This window comes from Arachis duranensis, chromosome 5, assembly GCF_000817695.3.
Source record: "Arachis duranensis cultivar V14167 chromosome 5, aradu.V14167.gnm2.J7QH, whole genome shotgun sequence".
Classification (NCBI taxonomy): Eukaryota; Viridiplantae; Streptophyta; class Magnoliopsida; order Fabales; family Fabaceae; genus Arachis; species Arachis duranensis.
Genome location: NC_029776.3, coordinates 49997027 through 50018189, shown reverse-complemented (window position 1 = coordinate 50018189; position 21163 = coordinate 49997027). Strand labels below are relative to the sequence as shown.

At 36.2% G+C, this 21163-nt stretch overlaps 1 protein-coding gene across 1 annotated transcript; it reads left to right on the top strand.

Moving 5' to 3' along the window:
• Positions 1 to 7852: 7852 nt before the first annotated feature.
• LOC107489492 (ureide permease 1) lies at positions 7853 to 12820 on the top strand. Its single transcript, XM_052262042.1, has 8 exons — positions 7853 to 8652; positions 9362 to 9664; positions 9904 to 10042; positions 10220 to 10394; positions 11080 to 11099; positions 11200 to 11294; positions 11398 to 11772; positions 12455 to 12820. The coding sequence occupies exons 1-8, from the start codon at positions 8626 to 8628 to the stop codon at positions 12611 to 12613; spliced, it is 1293 nt and encodes a 430-aa protein (XP_052118002.1). The 5' UTR covers positions 7853 to 8625; the 3' UTR covers positions 12614 to 12820.
• The last annotated feature ends 8343 nt before the right edge of the window (positions 12821 to 21163 follow it).

Sequence of the window (21163 nt, the reverse complement as noted above, 5' to 3'; positions counted from 1 at the left end):
TTATGAATGTCCTATGAATCCATCACATTTCTTAAATGAAAAAAATGTGTGTTCTTAATTGAAAAGGAGAAGGATTGCATGTTAATTGAAAAAGAGAAGAATTGTATGAATTTTGAATTTTATAACAGATTAATTATTTTGATGTGGTGGCAATACTTTTGACTTCTGAATGTATGCTTGAATAGTGCATATGTCTTTTGAATTTGTTGTTCATGAATGTTGGCTCTTGAAAGAATGATGAAAAAGGAGACATGTTACTGAGGATCTGAAAAATCATAAAAATGATTCTTGAAGCAAGAAAAAGCAGTGAATATTTAAAAAAAATAATGAAGTTGTGATCCAAGGCAAAAAGAGTGTGCTTAAGAACCCTGGACACCTCTAATTGGGGACTCTAGCAAAGCTGAGTCACAATCTGAAAAGGTTCACCCAATTATGTGTTTGTGGCATGTATGTATCCGGTGGTAATACTGGAAGACAGAGTGCTTTGGGCCACGGCCAAGACTCATAAAGCAGCTGTGTTCAAGAATCATCACACTTAACTAGGAGAATCATTAACATTATTTGGATTCTGAGTTCCTATAGAAGCCAATCATTCTGAATTTCAAAGGATAAAGTGAGATGCCAAAACTGTTCAGAGGCAAAAAGCTAAAGCCCCGCTCATCTAATTAATACTGATCTTCATAGATGTTTTTGGAATTCATTGCATATTCTCTTCTTTTTATCTTATTTGGTTTTCAGTTGCTTGGGGACAACCAACAATTTAAGTTTGGTGTTGTGATGAGCGGATAATTTATACGCTTTTTGGCATTATTTTTAGTATGTTTTTAGTTTGTTTTAGTTAGTTTTTATTATATTTTTATTAGTTTTTAGTTAAAAATTACTTTTCTGGACTTTACTATGAGTTTGTGTGTTTTTCTGAGATTTCAGGTATTTTCTGGCTGAAATTGAGAGACCTGAGCAAAAATCTGATTCAGAGGCTGAAAAGGACTGCAGATGCTGTTGGATTCTGACTTCCCTGCACTCAAAGTTGATTTTCTGGAGCTGCAGAAGCCCAATTGCCGCGCTCTCAATTGCGTTGGAAAGTAGACATCCTGGGCTTTCCAGCAATGTATAATAGTCCATACTTTTCCCGAGATTTGATGGCCCAAATCGGCGTTCCAAATCAGCTCAAAACTTAAACGCCGGAACTGGCACAAGAATGGGAGTTAAACGCCCGAACTGGCACAAAAGCTGGCGTTTAACTCCAAGAAAAGTCTCTACACATAGAAGCTTCAATGCTCAGCCCAAGCACATACCAAGTAGGCCCGGAAGTGGATTTTTATGTCATTTACTCATTTATGTAAACCCTAGGCTACTAGTTCTCTACAAATAGGACCTTTTGCTATTGTATTTTCATCTTTAGATCTTTGAATCTTTTTATCACGTTTTGGGGGCTGGCCTCACGGCCATGCCTAGACCTTGTTCTTATGTATTTTCAACGGTGGAGTTTCTACACACCATAGATCAAGGTGTGGAGCTCTGCTGTACCTCGAGTGTTAATGCAATTACTATTGTTCTTCTATTTAATTCGGCTTATTCTTGTTCTAAGATATCACTTGTTCCTCAACTTGATGAATGTGATGATCCGTGACACTCATCATCATTCAAACCTATGAACGTGTTCCTGACAACCACCTCCGTTCTACCTTAGATTGAGTGGATATCTCTTGGATCCCTTAATCGGAATCTTCGTGGTATAAGCTAGAATTGATGGCGGCATTCAAGAGAATCCGGAAGGTCTAAACCTTGTCTGTGGTATTTTGAGTAGGATTCAATGATTTAATGACTGTGATGAGCTTCAAGCTCCTGAAGGCTGGGCGTTAGTGACAGACGCAAAAGAATCACTGGATTCTATTCCAACCTAATTGAGAACCGACAGATGATTAGCCGTGCTGTGACAGAGCGCGTTGAACATTTTCACTGAGAGGACGGGACTGTAGCCACTGACAACGGTGATGCCCAGCATACAGCTTCTTGCCATAGAAAGGAGTAAGAAGGATTGGATGAAGACAGTAGGAAAGCAGAGAGACGGAAGGGACAAAGCATCTCCATTTGCTTATCTGAAATTCTCACCAATGAATTACATAAGTATTTCTATCCTTGTTTTATGTTTTATTCATAAATCATCCATAACTATTTGAATCTGCCTGACTGAGATTTACAAGGTGACCATAGCTTGCTTCATACCAACAATCTCCGTGGGATCGACCCTTACTCGCGTAAGGTTTATTACTTGGACGACCCAGTGCACTTGCTGGTTAGTTGTGCGAAGTTGTGATAAAGAGTTGAGATTGTAATTGAGCGTACCATGTTGATGGCTCCATCGATGATCACAATTTCGTGCACCATTAATCCAATTAACGTGAACTCTAACGTGGGAAGGAGGGGCGTTGGATCACTAACGCTCTCGAAGCTTAGGCATGCCCACATGCCCACGTTAAGGGTCACGTTAGTTATACTAATGTGAACTCTAACATAGGGAAAGGGTGCAAAAGGCAACGTTATTGGAAAAGGTGAGTGCCAATAATGTTTGTGAAGGACCAAGAGGCAACGTTAGTGGTCACGTTAGTGCTACTAACGTTGAAGTTAACGTGGATCATTTTGGGTTGGAATGTTAATGAAAAAGGTGATCGTCACTAACATTCTCGAACCCACATTTTCACTTAACATTAACACCACTAACGTCCTAACTAACGTCCATGCCTAACTCACACTTTTCTGCAAACAAAGTTGAGCCCACTGAAGATTGTAACTACTTCAACACAAGATCAAAAGCCCATATCCAAGACCTGAAGAACTAACTAGAAGATCAAGAAGTGTAGTATATATAGGAGTAGTTTTGAACTAGAGAGAAGCTGGCCACTTTTGGAGAACTACACTCTGTATATTTACTTTCTGCATTTTCTAGTTTTGTGAAGAATGTACTCTTCCCTACCACTTTCCATTTCTAGAGCTCTGAACAACTAAACCCCCTCTCATTGGGTTAGGAAGCTCTGTTGTAATTTGATGGATCAATTATAGTTTGCATTCTTCTTCCTCTTTCTTTTCTCTTGATTTACTAGAAAGCTTTCGATCTTAATTCAATTGGTTAGTTGTCTTGGAAAAGAAACTTTCTATAATTGGATCTCCTCTGAGCCTTGGAAAAGGGATGAGGAGATCATGCTAGAAATGCTTTCTCATGTTGGACCAAATTGGAGTTTGGGCGGATATAGTGACATGTAATCCTCCCAACATTTTGATTTGGAAATACATGTAGTATAATCAGTGACCATACTTCATCTCTTCCAATGAGCAATTAAATCAAGGAATTAGGCAATTGTTCAAGCTTAGAGAGATTGGGTTGCCAAGGAATTGGGATCCAATCATCTAAGATTGCCAAGGAGATCAATGAATGCATTGATTGAGAAAAAGATGAGAATGAACTTGATCCGGAGAATGCAACATCTCCTAAGCCCAATGAATCCCCCATTTCTGATCTTACCTATTCTCTTTACTTTCTGCCATTTATCTCTATGCTCATCTCCCCAAACCCCCATTTAAGATTTTGCAATTTATTTTCTACAATTTACTTTCCCGCCATTTAATTTTCTGCAAATCTCAACTAAATTTCTGTTTAGCTCAACTAGCACACTCTTCCAACTAAAGTTGCTTGACCAATCAATCCCCGTGGGGTTCGACCTCACTCTATTGTGAGTTTTTACTTGACAACAATTCGGTATACTTGCCGAAGAGAAATTTGTTGAGAGACAAGTTTTCGTGAATCACATAATACTTATCATTTAGCTTATGAAATTGCATTGAAACAATGAATATGTGCTCTTTTTATGGCCCTTTTGCATAGGTAAAAATGGTAAATGATGCAAGTCATCAGTATTCAAATTGATTTCTAATGGAAGCACAGTATCATGGCCGTAAACCAATTTATATAGTGATGTGCCTGTTGATCCTCTTGGTGAATTTTGATAAGCCTAAAGTACTTGACTTAAAGTTTTATGCGAAGGTCGAGGTCTATTCCTGATTTGTTTTTTAATAAGACTTATCAGGATTTTATTCGCTGCCTCAATTTGCCCATTGGCTTGTGCATAATATAGAGTCGAAGTAACCATATTGATATTCCTCGAGGCTGCAAAACTCTTAATTTGCTTACCAGTAAACATAGTCCCTTGATTAGTGCTCAATGTTTGATGAATTTCAAATTGATGGATTATATGTTCCTCGATAAAATTTATTATTTCATTTTGACCAGCTTCTATCAGAGGAACTGCTTCAACCCACATTGTGAAATAGTCAATTGCTACCAGAATGAATTTATGATGTTCGATGAAGGAAGGTGAATCAACCCAATTAGATCTAAAGCCCAACCTCTAAACGGCCATGGCTTAATTATCGAGTGCAACTCAGATGCTGAGATCTGTTGTATCGAACCATGTTTCTGACATTCCTGACATGCCTTTGCATATTCAATACAATCTTTGATCATGGATGGCCAATACACATGATTGCGATATAACACCCATTTCATCTTCCTCCCAGCCTGATGAGCACCACTTATCCCTTTATGAACTTCACCTAAAGCAATATCTTTATCATATTGGCTTAAACACCTCGACAAACTTCCATCGATCCCTTTCTTATACAACTCATAAGCCATTATGACAAATTTCATCGCCTACAATTTTATCTTTCTATCGACTGGGATGTTAGGATTCTTTAAATACTCAGCAATAAGCTTTCTCCAATCATTATCCTCCCATTCGTCTATACACAAAATCTCCCTTTCATCTGCAGGCACTAAAACATGATGAATACTAGCTAATTCTCTTAAAGTTTCTGGACCGATTCTATATCTCGAAGAAATTTGGGCTAATTCATTAGCAATTTCATTATGAATCTTTGGAATGTGAACCAAAGAAACTTTTCGAAAAGAAGTTAACAATTCCCAAGCCGTTGCCAAATATTTTTGCAACTTCTCATTATTACATTTAAACTCCTTTGATAACTGCTTTAAGACTAACTGAGAATCCCCTAGTATTTGGACTTCCAAAACCCCTTTACTGATTAATATTTTGAGACCATAATTAAGGCTTCATACTCTGCCACATTATTTGAGCAAGGATATTTTAACTAGAACAAGAATTCTGATGGAATCCCTTCTGACGAGATAATCAAAGTTCCAACTCCTGCACCGTCCTTATGCTTCGATTCATCAAAATTCCAACTTCTGCACCGACCTTATCATCATTGTCATCTTTGTTTCTTTTCTTTTTTGGAAGAACTGCATCAGCGAGCAATCTTTCATCTTGTTTGGTAATTGTAGTTCCAGAAGAAAATCTATCTAAAAAAAGCACAATGAAGCTCTCATTTTTAGCCTTATGCATTTAGATCCAATGATTGCACCAAATAAATGTGGCTCAGTAATATATTAGGTTCAAGTATATACAGAGAGTATTCAATTAATGTTTAATCCTACATGCTCTAAGGATTAGAAGGCTCAAATACAAATGTAAATAACAGAAATGTTGTTGCAGAAAGATGTTGTGTATATAAGCCAAGAATTATTGTGCTGAATATTGATTACTTTATATGTACACATTACAGGGCTTGTAGTGAAGATTGTGCCCTTTACACATACCTTATATATATAGGTAGGTACACTCTTTTTAACTCAATTCATATATATATTACTGACCGGATATAAGTTTCTTTTCTCTATTGGGAATATGATGCAAACTTAAAAATTAGACTTTGAATTGATGGCTCATTTTTTGAATCTAAAACAAGCTCAACCCATAAAGACTCTAAATCACATAATAAATTCTAATTTAGCATAAACTTAAAAATTAGACTTCGGAGAAGGACACAAAGCCAATAACTTGAAATTTTTCTTATTTAGCAGAGATTTAAGAAAATTTCTGATTTTGTCCAAAACAAAGTGTTTTTTATATTGGATTATGTAGGAAAAATAATAAACCAATAGCTTAACTGGTTCAGATAAATAATAAATTATGTAAAAAAAAAATAAATTATGCAATCGACAAAAAAAATAATGAATTATACAGGGTTTTCAATTATTTGTATGCGACATAAAAATGTATCAGACATTGGGTGCCATAGAAAAATAAAAATTTATTAGGAACTAATATATTTATATCATAAAATTTACTACATAAAATACATTTAAAGTAGTTCGATTCTCACAGAAATTTCTGCATCGGTCCCAGGAAATACCCTTGTCCTGTTTTTCAATTCCACCTAAATGATGTTATAACAATTATGAATGTTCACATGCTTATTTAAGTTAATATTTGGACAAAGTATATATACATATTTTTTAACTTTCATGTCTCCAACAGAAATAATAAACGTATGCTCTCACACAAATTATAATTTGCGTCAGTGTGCAATTTGTTTAGATGCACTACTTACTCTGTGCATGTGGTACTAGATCTTATCTAGATTTCTATCTTCATGCTGCTAAGTTTGCTACCAATTGTATTTGTAGGTCTAGTTGCCAATGTTATCCACAGTTAATTATCAAAAGAATACAAGTTGGGAAGATGAGAAGCTATAATTACTTAACATAAAGAAATAAAAATTGTTTATCCAACACAAATTTAAAAGGCTTACCTACTAGAATAATTTCTTAAAGAGCTTCCAAAAGCTACACAGAATCAAGTGTTCTAATGTGTGCACATTACGACAAAAGTGAATGAGAAATTCTGCTAGATTAAGGCATTAACTATTCATTATTAGTGTCTTCAAGTTCATTATTAGGTATGTGCAGTAACGTCAAAACACAAAAGGCATTTATATAAGAATCAGAGCTAATCTCTATCCATGAACAAAGAAAAAACACAAGATCACCGTTCACCAAATAAACAACAAAAAATGAAGAACGAAACTAAACCTCTCTACTCCTCAAATTTCAGAAATATGTGTATCTATGTATGTTTGCTACTCCTCAGTTGGAGAGTCAAAAGAGAAAAATATCATCACCTACTTGATTTATCAATTGATTCGGGATTTACAATTCAAAACACCATAGCCATTGGAATTTGACAAGTGGAACATACCAACTAGTCATTTCAATTTCGAACATGGGGAGCGATAGCGGCACGACAACAACAGAGCGCGACGACGGCGCGAGAAAGAAGAGCGATGGCGGCGCAACCGTGACAAAGTGACGATGATAGCGGAAAATGACGGTTGAAAATAGTGTGAATTTGGAGGTTAATGATAAAAATGGTGTGAATTTGGGAGTTAATAATGAAATAATATTTTTAAATTTTGGAGCAAGTGAACGCATGGCTTTGTTTTTAGTAATAAAAATATTAAATTTATGCACGTTGTCGATAATTTTAAATAATAAAATAGATGTAATCACCAAAAAAAAAATAATAAAATAGATGTTATGTTCGTCAATTCTAAAATAAAAGTATTTTTAACTCCTCATTTGTCGACAATGTGATAATAATAGAAAAAGAGTTAATGCATCCTAAAAACAATCGATGAACAAGCTGTTAGTTTTATTGTTTTATTTTAATTATCTTTTTTTCTAAAATATCCACATTAAACTATTAAAAAATATAAAAAAGAGAGATAATTATTGATTTTTTCCCTCGAAAAATATGCTTCTTTGTCTTGGCCATATAGGAGTGTGGCATGCCCAATGCTGGGATGCAACACGCCAGCTTCTCTTCCTCCTGAAAGGTACTTTTTTTTATTGGCTTTTTTTACTCATGTGTTACTTTTCTTTTGTTATTATTCACCTATAATTATCAAAAAATCAAACCACACAAAATACTAATTGAATAACCTCTAAAAACACATCTTTATCAAACAAAAATCATCAATTCTCTCTAAAAAATACCCAAAAAAAAATAGTTAATATGCTCATGCATCATCCGGCAGCAAAAAATGGACACCGAAGCTCGAGATGGCCATCGAAAGGGAACGATGTCGGTGGAAATACGGGACAGAGCTTCAATAGGAATACAAGAGCCACAAGAGAGAAGATGCAACAGTTCAGCTCTTGATCGGCATCGTAGCTGGAAGGTTCAGACCGGCCAAGGGATGCATCAATGGCACAAGAATCTCATGATCTCATCCTTCATCAGCCGCCCTGGAGTGGACGATAGCGCTAGAATAGATTCCGGATTGGGGAATGGGCTTCTGATGGGGAGGGTAGTGGTAGTCGGGTCGGGTCTGTTAGTGGATCTTGATCCATGACCAAACAAAAATAATGCAATAATTCCTCTTGTAAAAAAAAGTTGGAATCCACTTTTCAAGATTCCAGCTTACAGAATCAAACAGTATCTCTTCGAAACACTTCTACGTTGACCGACTCCCTTGTGTTGTCTACTTTCTTTATTCATAGGGCGGAGCACCTTCCCATTCTCACATTCTTCTTATTCTTCCAACTTCTTCGAACATTCAGTGAAAGAGTCATCACTTTTGTTAGGTACTGAAGCCTTTCTTTGTCTGTGTTCAACGAAAGTTACCTGGGTGAACTAGTTCTAGGGAGAGGGACAGAGACTTACTTTCACAGGGCCGGACATGTTTTTTCCTCGAACTGGCTAAACTCCGATGCTCAAGTTAGTCACAATCCAAGAGGTATAAGAATTATAATTAGATAGCATACCTCGGCCGTGTGCTTAAGCCCTGTCTTTAGTGATCGGCAGGTGAATCTGGTAGAAATTCGAGTGGATCCGGGTTACTGGGGATTCCGGCCGCATAGCTTTCCTGATGGGAGTATGGGACAGAGTGGACCAATTCTGGGACTGGGCCGTAACCCTCTGTAAAATAGTTTTTTGAATAGTTTTTGAATTTTTTGTTGTTGGTTACTTGTTTATGATGATAACAGGTGCGTGGCCCTTCGCCTCCTTCATATGCTGTGATGTACACTCTTTGTTTTCTTTGTGGCCCTACTATAGGGTCTATGGAGTGCTAGATTCTTTATATAATAATCATCTTGTACGACTGTGTAACTCTTTGAAATTTGTTGCTATAAAATATACACTTCATTTATTTCTTTTCTTTATGTTGCTTCTGATTATAGACTATGGATTCCAAGGTATCAGGGATTATTCTTTTTCAATTCTCTCTGCGTTTTTATGTGCATATGCTTCACTTTGCTGCTGAAAATTATAACTTAATCTTGAATTTTTACTGTGTTATATGAGAGTAACCGTCTAACCGATTACCGACTAATATCGTTTACCTAACTGCCTCACTTATATCTTTAATACTATCAAAATTATATTATTTTATCATTTTGTTATTCTTTTGAAGTATAATTGAATTTTGCTGCCCTTATTTTCAGGATTTCTTTGCTATATCCTTGTGGATTACCTTAAATTCTGAAAGCAATTTGTGTACGGATTTGGAAATGTACTTGTTGGAGAGCAAGGCGGGTGCCATAGTTTGCATGCTTTTGGCCCTTTTCTTCTTGGGGACATGGCCTGCTATCTTGACTTTGTTAGAGAGGCGAGGGCGTCTTCCTCAGCATACTTATCTTGATTACTCGCTCACCAATTTCCTTGCTGCTCTTTTCATTGCATTCACAGTTGGTGAGATAGGCAAGAGCACACCAAGTGCGCCAAATTTTTTAGCTCAACTTGCTCAGGTGAGTCTCTTAAAAAATGGTTTGTAAAATTTACGTCCTTGAATGTTCCAGATTTTCCAAAAGCTCTATGTTTTGGATCCCTGATAGTTACACACTAACAAAGCTCATATTCTAATTCTTCATATTTTAGTCTCATATTCTAATTCTTCATATTTTAGTAATACATACACATTAACCGCATGCTTAGCTTCATTATGTGTTATTGCCTACAATTGGTTCAATAATTTGCTTATGTGCAGGATAATTGGCCCTCTGTTCTGTTTGCAATGGGGGGTGGTGTGGTCCTAAGCCTTGGGAATCTGGCCTCGCAATATGCTTTTGCTTTTGTTGGGTTGTCAGTTACTGAAGTCATCACTGCAAGCATAACTGTTGTTATAGGTATAAATTAACTGATCACACAAAAATTATAACATATTCAGAATAATGCAGTTGAACACACTGTGTCAGGATGAGTGTGCTTATGCTACGATCTTATGTTACTTGCAATAATTGTTACTTTGTTAGCTTGCTTTCTCACTGAAATTTTGCTGCACTATCTTGTTCCAACTCTGACAGGCACAAGCTTGAATTACTTTTTGGATGGAAAAATCAATAGAGCTGAGATTCTTTTTCCTGGAGTTGGTTGCTTTCTGATTGCAGTTTGTCTAGGTTCTGCTGTTCATTCTTCGAATACTGCTGATAATAAAGTCAAGCTCAGCAATTTATCAAGTGATTATAACGCTGGATCAGTGTATGTGTTGTTAGTTACAATTAATTTGATACGTGAACGTGACTATTGATTATAGACGTTAGATAGTTGCTCCTTTAATAACTGAGTATAATTGCATCTTGATTTTGACCTTGTACTTCATTTCATCCTTGTGCACCATTGCCTTAAGGAAATTATTATCAAAGCCTCTATTTTAGCTTCTCTTCGGAAACAAAATTACCAAATGCCTATGCTTTGGGAACTTAGTAGTGATTATGTACAATAATCTAAATTTGTGAAAGCAATTGTTAGAGTGTATTAAAAACCCAGTCAACCAAATCAATTAATGTTACAAGCAGAAGCAGTAACTCGGCAAATGAGGAGACTCTTTTTCTGCATTATTTTTCTTCTATGAATTGCATTTCTTAAAGACCATTTTAAGTACAGTCTGCAGTTCATTGTTCCTAAGGATCATTTATTTCCATCTATCTTTGTTAATTTTAACATTCTACTTTTGGAAGCAGAAGCAATCTAGTTGATTTGAATTTTGGTTTCTAAATGACTTTTTGACAAACGCCATGTTCATTGTTTGTACTCTCCAACATATTTTCTTTGCTAGTATTAGCATCCATTAGTTCTAGTTCTATTGTTTCAGTTCAGCGTTTCTTTTTCCATGTAAGGATTAGCATAATGCGAATCTAATCAGCAAATTCTCTTCTTTTACCAGGGACTCTTTCACAGAGGGAGGTAAGAAGCTCAGATAAGGTGTAATTTGCTATCATCTTGGGGATTATTATATTTTTTATAAGATCCTAAACTTCTACCTATCCTACTGCTATTCTTACAGTAAAACCAATGGATCTTGAAAGCGGCGGTGACGAAAAAATTAAAGCAGGAAGTGCTGTTTTTCTTTTAGATCTTGAGAAAAGAAGAGCTATTAAGGCAGGTGACGATGACGTCATTCATTAGCAGCATTTCACTAATCTACCATGTTTGACAGATTCAATTGAAAGAAATCAAACCATTAATTTGAATTTTTCTGCAGGTGTTTGGGAAGAACAGTTTCATTGGATTGGCTATAATTTTTTTTGCCGGAATATGCTTCTCTTTGTTCTCACCAGCATTCAACTTAGCAACAAATGATCAGTGGCACACACTAAAGGAAGGGGTTCCCCATTTGACTGTTTATACTGCCTTCTTCTATTTCTCAGTCTCATGTTTTGTTATTGCGATTATTCTCAATTTCATCTTCCTTTACCACCCTGTCTTAAACTTGCCCAAGTCATCGTTGACGGCGTATTTCAGAGACTGGGATGGCAGAGGTTGGGCCTTGTTGGCTGGTCTCCTTTGTGGATTTGGTAATGGTCTCCAATTTATGGGAGGCCAAGCAGCAGGATATGCGGCAGCAGATGCTGTTCAGGTGAAGCATTTTTCCTTTCATAATAGCAATTAAGTCATTAAGTGATCGGCTTAAGAATATGTTCTATTCACTAGCAACAAAACACAGTTTTTTTTGCTTTCAAGTTTCAACCAATAGAAATTCAAAAGTGAAGACTCACGTGCAGTTGTCTAGTTGAGAATCATTAGTTGATTTTACATGTTTGATTAAATTATCATCTAATAATTCTCAACTACTAACTTTACATGAAGACACTTACATGAAGACAGTGCATGTGAGTTTCTACCAAATTCAAGATATTGTCAAACCGTAGTTACTTACATGCTAATTACCTGCTTTTATGATTAAAAATGATTTTCCAACACCAAAAGTTGGTATCCTCTTCGACACTTTCCAAATCCAAAGATGGAGAATTTTTTAAAAAAAGAAGAGAGCTGATCCAATTTTTTTGGTTGGCAAATAAAATTGTTGTTACGCAAATCCCTATATTTCTATGGGTCGACAGTTTAAAGTTATTTCTCTTTGCATGTGATCATTGTAATATAAAGCATCCTTGTTAAAATATCTCAGAAAACCTTGAGATATTCAAAATGTTATGAACAACTTAGACACATTTCTCCCCTCTTTTTATCTGACTTACAGTGTACAATAAATTGTTGAATCATTTTATCACTTTGATTCTTTGATCCTGTTGTTCAAACAGGCGCTTCCATTAGTAAGCACCTTTTGGGGCATTGTTCTATTCGGGGAATATCGGAAATCATCGCGGCGTACATACATGCTGCTCGGGAGCATGTTGTTCATGTTCATTGTGGCTGTTGCTGTCCTAATGGCTTCATCAGGGCGTAGGAAATACCAATGATCATTTTATAGACAATGTATTCATATTAGTAAATAAGAGATTTAGTATTCTTATTGTTCATTGGTGTCAACTAGACAAAGCAAACTACTACAAAAAGGGGGATGGAAAAGCAGAAATTCAGTAGGTTGAAATGTTTTCTTATTTTCCATGTATATTTTGAACTTTCAAGCTGTATATGTTGCACATTATTTATCCAATGTTTCTGTATGCCTCTGTTTTCTTCATTGTTATTTTATATATCAAGAAAAAAGAAAATGAAAAAATGCTTTCAAAACAATGAGACTTAGTCGCTTATGTTGGGCAAAAATATAGATCAACGGGGTTAGTATAGATGGCGTCTGGTGATAGTTGATAGATTTTTCATTTTTAGTTTTGTTTTTTTACAAAATATTTAGGGAACTTTGATACAAGTCATCTGATTAGAATAACGACTCACCTCTATACTTTTTAAGCGTTACTTAACAAAACTTTGTCCCCTCAATATGTGATCCTTTCCTTTAACCCAAATTGTTTCATCGTTAGGCAATACACAGTTAAAGTACAAAGTGTTCAAGCAGGTTACGTGACGGTTCAAAGAGTGTTTGTTCAGGTGAAGATGGATTGGATACTTGTTGGTTTGGTAGGATGATAAGGCTGATTCTTTGATGGTACTTGCAAAAGCATTCCGATACCCAAGTCAGAGAGCTAGAGAAGTAAAGAAATAAATATTAGTGTAGAATGAATCATACTTGAAAGAGCAATTGAGCTCTCCTTTTATAAGTGGTGTAAACTATCTTATTTTTGTGGGAGGGGTCCTACTTCATATAATTTTAGAAAGTGGATAGGAGGTTAAGATGGTCTTTGACTGTTATGATGGCAGAGATGTTTTTAGGCCGATTATATTGGGCTCGTTAAGAATCCAAACGCTAGATTCGGAACAGTTGCCTTCGAAGCATGAGGGTAAACTTGCTTAGTCTCCATGCTGATTGACATTCGAAGTAACGTAACAGGATTCGATGTTGCACCATCTTCCACTCTTCTCGGGATCCGGAGTCTTTCGAGAAAAGGTCCCATCCTTCAATCTCATGATTGGGTTGACCTGGTCGAACTATCTGAAGTGGAGAAGGAAAGAAGAGCAAAAAAAAGGGGGCTTGAGTGGACAAAGCCTTCAACTTCCGTCCCACTTCTCTATCTGTCAAATCCCCTTTCTACCTAGGTGTAACCTTTGATAATCCGTGTGTTTAGAAGATGTTGGGATTTGTACTTTCTGCCTTTAGAAGTCGTAGTACTTTGTGTTTTAAAGACTTTTGGGCCTTTTGGTGGGCCTTTTGGACCTCTTGGTGGGCTATTTGGACTTTTGATGGACCGTTTTGATATTTTAGTTTATTTAACTTTAGATATCCGTTTTGTTAGCTTTTCAGGGGTGATCAGTCCCCGTGATAGCTGTTTCGTCAAGTTTTGTTTTGGGTTTACTCATAAAAAATGATTTGGGCCTTTTGGTGGGCCATTTAGGCCTCTCAGTGGGCTACATTGATATTTTAATTTTGTTAACTTTGGATATCCGTTTCGTTAGCCTTGGGGGTGATTAGTCCACGGGATACCGGTTTTGTCGGGTTTCGTTTTGGATTTACTCATAAAACATAGTTTTGGGCCTTTTTGGTGGGCCGTTTGGGCCCTTGGTTGGCCATTTTGATATTTTAGTTTTGTTAACATTGGATATCCGTTTCGTTGACCTCGAGGGTGATTAGTCCTCGGAATAACCGTTTTGTCAAGTTTCGTTTTGGGTTTACTCGTAAAAGCATGTGTTAGGCCTTTTTGGTGGCCTGTTTGTGACTCTTGGTGGGCCGTTTTGATATTTTGGTTTTTATAACTTTGTATATCCAATTTCGTTTGCCTGAGAGTGATCAGTCTTCAAGATAGCCATTTTGTCGAGTTTTGTTTTGGGTTTACTCGTGAAAAATGGTTTGAGCCTTTTTGGTGGGCCGTTTGGGCCTCTTGGTAGGCCATTTTGATATTTAGCTTTGTTAACTTTGAATATCCGTTTCATAGGCCTCGGGGGTGATCAGTCCCCGATGTAGCCGCTTTGTCAAGTTTTGCGTTGGATTATTCATAAAAATGGGTTGGGCCTTTTTGATAGGCCGTTTAGGCCTCTCGGTGGACCGTTTTGATATTTTAGTTTTGAAAGCTTTGGATAACCAGTATTGTTGGTCTCAGAGGTGATCGATCCTCGAGGTAGCCATTTTGTCGAGTTCTGTTTACTCATAAAAAATGGGTTGGGCCTTTTTGGTGAGCAGTTTGGACCTCTCGATAGGCCGTTTTGATATTCTAATTGTGATAACTTTGAATGTCTAGTTTTGCTGGCCTTGGGGGTGATCAGTCCCTAAGATAGCCATTTTGTCAAGTTCTGTTTTGGGTTTAATCGTAAAAAATGGTTTGAGCCTCTTTGGATGGCTGTTTGAGCCTCTTGGTGGTCCGTTTTGATATTTTAGTTTTGTTAACTTTGGATATTTGTTTCGTTGGCCTCAGAGGTGATCAATGCCCGAGTTGCTGTTTGTCGAGTTCCGTTTTCAGTTTATTTATAAAAAACGGTTAAAATCCTAAAAATTAATCAATAATCAATTAATAAATTAATTACGAGCACAAGAGATTAGGAAATTAAATTTTATAAATTGAAGAGGTAAAAATATTTAAAATACAAATTTTAACACTAATTTTAAAAATTTTGACCCAAAATCGGACCAATAAGCCAAACCAGTCAAACTGGACCCAAACTAGACCCAAGGCCCAACTTATATAAGCTTAACCTAGGCTTCTCTTACCCATTATTTCCTTAAAAGCACATTGAAGGAGAGTAGGGAAGAATAAAACACAAAACCCTATCACCCACAAATCTTAAATTACTCATATATTTCAATCCGCAACTCTGATTAATGAGCCGTCTGTAGCCACGCGTTCATCTCAGAATTCTCTTCACATCCATTAGAACAAAGTGGTAAGAAATTTGAAATTTTTTACCCAGTTCTCATCCCTTCAATTTTGTGATTTTGGGTATTGAATGTTGAGAGATTTGGTGTTTTTGATGATTTTGGTGTGATCTAGTAAGGAATTATTATTGGTTTTTATTGCAAATGTCTGTGGGTAAAGTAAGAAATTGTTAATCCTTGTGAATTGGTGAATTAGTGGGCCTTTGTATTGATTATAATGATATTGCATGAAGTTAGATTGAATGGTGTGAATTGGAGTCAATTTGTTGGATGTTGGGTGCTTGAACTTGAGCCTTTGAAGTTAGAAATTCATTTCAGGAGGAATTGGAAAAGTGAAATTATTGAGAAAGTTAATTTGAAGTGGAAAGAGGTCCGTGAAGAGAAGAAATTAATTAATGAGGTGCTGAAATATTGAATGTGATATGAGATTGTTATTGAGAAAGATTGAGGAGTGAAGGATTTAATTATTGATGAATCGATACTGTTAAATGAGGTAAGGATGATGAGGATTATGCATGAGTATATCTATGAATGTTGAGATGCTGAGTAATGATTTTGAGGGTAGACGAGTAATTCTTATCCAAGGGTAGATGAGTAATTCCTAGCCGAGTGATGGCCTATGGAGGGACAAGTAATCCTTATCCGGTTATGGTTGAGGCACTTGCCTGAGTATATAAGTAATGCTTACTCTGGGTTGGGTGAAACACCGGCATGGGTGGACGACTAATACTTGTTCCATGTTGTAGGATTTTGTCTAGAGTTCGCTACCGGACATGTCGGGTTTTGCTATATAACCGACAAATGAGCCTCATCGGCCATAGGACAGACATGCATCATATGCATTTGTATTTTTTTTCTTGAGTTTGCACTTGTTTTGGCGTGCCTATGTGTTTAACTGTTATTAACTGCTACTTGATCTATTTGTTGTAGCTACTATCTATACCTGTGCTTTCTTTGTCTGTTTGCATGTGTGATGAGCGGATAATTTATGCACTTTTTGGCATTATTTTTAGGTAGTTTTTAGTATGTTTTAGTTACTTTTTATTATATTTTTATTAGTTTTTATGCAAAAATTATATTCTGGACTTTACTATGAGTTTTTGTGTTTTTCTGTAATTTTAGATATTTTCTGGCTGAAATTGAGGGACCTGAGCAAAAATCTGATTCAGAGGCTGAGAAAAGACTGCAGATGCTGTTGGATTCTGACCTCCCTGCACTCAAACGCATTTTTCTGGAGCTATAGAAGTCCAATTGGCGCTCTCTCAGTTGGTGTGAAAAGCTAACATCTTGGGCTTTCCAGCAATGTGTAATAGTCCATACTTTGCCTGAGATTTGATAGACCAAAGTGGCGTTAAACACCAGCTGGAGACCCTTTTTTGGCATAAAACGCCAAAACTGGCACCAAGGCTAGAGTTAAACGCCCAAACTGGCACCCAAGCTGGCATTTAACTCCAAGAATGGCCTATAAATGTGAAAGATTCAAAGCTCAGCCCAAACACTCACCAAATGGGCTCCAGAAGTGAATTTCTGCACTATCTGCACTTAGTTACTCATTTTCTGTAAACCTAAGTTACTAGTTTAGTATAAAAACTACTTTTAGAGATTCATTTTGGAACACATGACATTTTATATCTCATATTGTATCTTCTATAGCATGAGTATCTAAACCCCATAGGTGGGGGTGAGGAATTCTGTTGTGTCTCAATGGATTAATGCAATTACTATTGTCTTCTATTTGATCACGCTTGATTTTGTTCTAAGATACTCACTCGTACTTCAATATAAAGAATATGATGATCCGTGACACTCATCATCATTCTCAAATTTATGAATGCGTGCTTCACAACCACTCCTGTTCTATCTGAGTTCAACGTAGTCATTGGGCAACAGCATGAGCGCGTATCTCTTGGGTTTCTAATCCAAGAGTTTGACTTGCATCTCCTGACAACAGAGCATTCAAACCCGTGAGCTCAGAACCTTCGTGGTAAAGGCTAGAACCAATTGACAGCATTCTTGAGATCTGGAAAGTCTAAACCTTGTCTATGGTATTTCGAGTAGGATCTGGGACGAGATGACTGTGACGAGCTTCAAACTCATGGGATCGACCTTTACTCACGTAAGGTATTACTTGGACGATCCAGTGCACTTGCTGGTTAGTTGTGCGGAGTTGTGAAAAGTGTGATCACAATTCCGTGCACCAAGTTTTTGGAACCGTTGTCGGTGATTGTTCGAGTTTGAACAACTGACTGTTCATCTTGTTCCTTAGATTAGGAAAAATTTATCTTTTTGGTTTAGAGTCACTAAATTTGAGTCTTTTATTTTCTTTTCAAAAGTCTTTCAAAATATCTTATTTTTCTTTATTAATCTTTAATTTTTCTTTGAGTTTTTTTATTATTGTTTTTGTTAAAATTTTAAAATCCTTGTTTTCTTTTTCTATATTTTTTTGAAAATTGTTAATAAATAGATAAAAACTAATAAACTAATAATTGAGTCTTCTGTTTGAGTTTAGTTTCATATTTTAAGTTTGGTGTCAATTGTATGTTTTTATTTTCCTTCAATTTTTCGAATTGTATGCTCTTTTTATTCTTCATATTTTTGTGTTTTATGTTCCTTGTTCTTTCTTGATCTTCAAGTTGTTCTTGTTTATTTTCCTTTTTTGATCTTTAGTTTTTCTTGTTTTGTGTATTTCCTTATTTTTCTTGTGCATTTTCGAATTATTAGTGTCCAAAGTATAAAAATTTTTAAGTTTGGTGTCCTTTGTGTTTTTATTTTCTTAAAGATTTCCAAAAATTAGTTTTCTTGCTGTTCATCTTGACATTCAAAGTGTTCTTGGTGTTCATCTTGACATTCAAAGTTTTCTTATTTGTTTTATTTGTTTTGATCTAATTATTTTAAGTTTGGTGTCATTTTAGTGTTTTTCTCTTTCCTCATTAAATTCAAAAAATATCTTCTCCTTTATTAACTCATCATTTTCGAATTCCTTAGGTTGACTTAGTCAAAATTTTTAAAATTTGGTAGTTTCTTGTTTGTCAAGTCAAAATTTTAATTTTAAAAATTTATCTTTCTAAATCTTTTTCAAAACAAATTCTTTTCCAATTTTCTTTTTATATTTTTCAAAATCTTTTTCTTTTTTTTATATATAATTTTCAAATTACTTGTCTTAGATTATTATTTTGATTGAAAAATTTTAAGTTTGGTGTTTTCTTGTTAAGAAAGTTTCAATCTTTAAAATTTTGAAATCATATCTTCTTCAAAAAACTTTTCTTTTATTTATTTATCTTCTTACAAGTAGCTTTAATTTTAAGACACATCTTTTTCAAAACTTCCTAATCACTCTCTCTCTCTCTCTTCATTTTCGAAAATCAACACAAAAAATTTCAAATATTTTTAATTGAATAATGAATTTAGTTTTCTAATTTCTTTTATTTTTTTCTTTTCTTAATTTTTGAAACTTGCATAAATCTTTTTTACTACTTTATTTTAATTTCTTTAATCACAAAAAAAGAGGGGAATAAATTTTTATTTACAATCCACATCATCTCCCTTTCTCCATCATGTACTTAAGTAGTGAGTCCTCCATGAAAGAAGAGGCTAAAGCAGTATCTACTAAACTTAGTCCTCAGAGCAAGTTGCTGAACTCAATCAGCAACTATTTTCTATAACAAAACAGTTAGTAGAATTTAAACAGATGCTACAAGAAACCAAAGACGCTAACCAAAATTTGGAAAAACAGTTGAACCAGACAAAACAGCAGTTATCTAAACAGATAATAGAAGAATACTAAGCTGTTCATTTAAGGTGTGGAAAGACATTGAATGTCTCAACTCAAAGCAGCAGAAAGCCAAGAAAGGAACATCTGACAGAGGATAACCAATTCATTTCCCGAAATCCCTCTGAGGATAGTAAGAGCCCAGAGAGGAATGATTCTGGCATTCAAACGCCAGGAAAAGGGTCAGAAGTCGGCATTGAACGCCCAGTGGATGGCAAATTCTAGCGTTCAAATGCCATAAAAGGGTGGCAATCTGGCGTTAAGTGCCCATATAGCACCCAGTTCTGGTGTTCAAATGCCAATGAGGGATCAGACACTTGTAAGTGCTGATAACAACCCCCTTAAGCAAGCATCTCCAACCACTTCTGTAGGAAATAAACATGCAGCAACTAAGGTTGAAGAATATAAAACCAAGATGCCTTATCCTCAGAAACTCCGCCAAGCAGAACAAAATAAACAATTTGCTTGTTTTACAGACTATCTCAGGACTCTTGAAATAAAGATTCCGTTTGCAGAGGCAATTGAGCAAATACCCTCTTATGCTAAGTTCATGAAAGAGATCTTAAGTCATAAGAAAGATTGGAGGGAGACTGAAAAAGTTTTTCTCACTGAAGAATGCAGTGTAGTCATTTTAAAAAGCTTACCAGAGAAGCTTAAAAATCCAGAAAGCTTTATGATACCATGCACATTAGAGGATGCTTGTACGAAGACAGCTTTATGTGATCTTGGGGCAAGTATCAACCTGATATATACCTGCATCCCGGACACCCCATACTAGCTCAACCTTTGAATGAGGTGGAACCTGAGCCTATCATTCTTGATCATCCTGAGTTAGCTGGTGACTACGTACTGTGATACCACCAGAGTGGGACTTTCCCCCTGAGCCGATGCCTGACTTTACACAGCCTGATGAGCCAGCACTACCGGACGGTGGTGTAGCTCCTATATATGCAAACGGACCTGTACTTGCAAATGGTTTTGTACATAGTGACAGCAGTATTCCTGGTGGATCTGAGGGTATAGTTGTAGCTGCGGATGATGAGGAGGAGGAAGATCCTGAGATAAAAATAGAGCAGGATGAGGAGATGGACGAGCCTCACGGTGATTCTCTACAACGGCCACGTGTAGATATAGTTTGACAGCAGAAGGGGCATTCTTTGGATGACACTCTAGTCTGACATTGTCTGTTAGTTAGTCTCTCACTTGTGTTAGTACACCCGAGAGCTAGGAGCTGAAGAGTGGTTAGGCTAGCCTGGGCGCCAGCTTAGCGGCTTTTTGTATGGGCCAGGCCCTGGGAGTGTCGTGTATATATTAACTCCGTAGGATGACGAGGATGTAAACTGACTTTATCTTTTGTGAACGCTACATGTTTTGTTACAATGTACATGATATGTATTATCAGCTGTATTTCTATGTTTCTTTATGCTGCTTTTCTATTACTCTCAATGTATTCCTGTTTATTTTACCATGTCACTCGCAACGATATAACGAATAAAAAAAAGTTACTCGTAAAATTGGCAACGTTCTAACAAGGCACATGCTCATATATTAAGTAATAGTTAATAATTAGGAAGGACAAGTTGGTAACACTTGGCTTCTTGTATGACCATGGCATACTGGGAGTTGGGTCATTACAATTTGAAAGAAAATTTTGCCCTCAAAATTTCAGTTACCTGATAATAGATGCGGGTAATCAGCTTTCATCTTATCTTTCAGTTCTCAAGTGTGCTCTTCTTCTCCTTTTTGTCCCCAAGCTACTTTGACTAAGCGAACATTTTTGCCTCTTAGTTGCTTATCACTTCTTTCCACGATCTGAAC

Excerpts from the sequence above, each read along its gene's own strand:
- LOC107489492 (XM_052262042.1), top strand. The coding sequence starts at position 8,626 with ATGCTCAAGTTAGTCACAATCCAAGAG. Across the intron at positions 8,653-9,361 it reads AGTTAGTCACAATCCAAGAG|GATTTCTTTGCTATATCCTT; the intron begins GTATAAGAATTA and ends CCTTATTTTCAG. Across the intron at positions 11,773-12,454 it reads CGGCAGCAGATGCTGTTCAG|GCGCTTCCATTAGTAAGCAC; the intron begins GTGAAGCATTTT and ends TTGTTCAAACAG.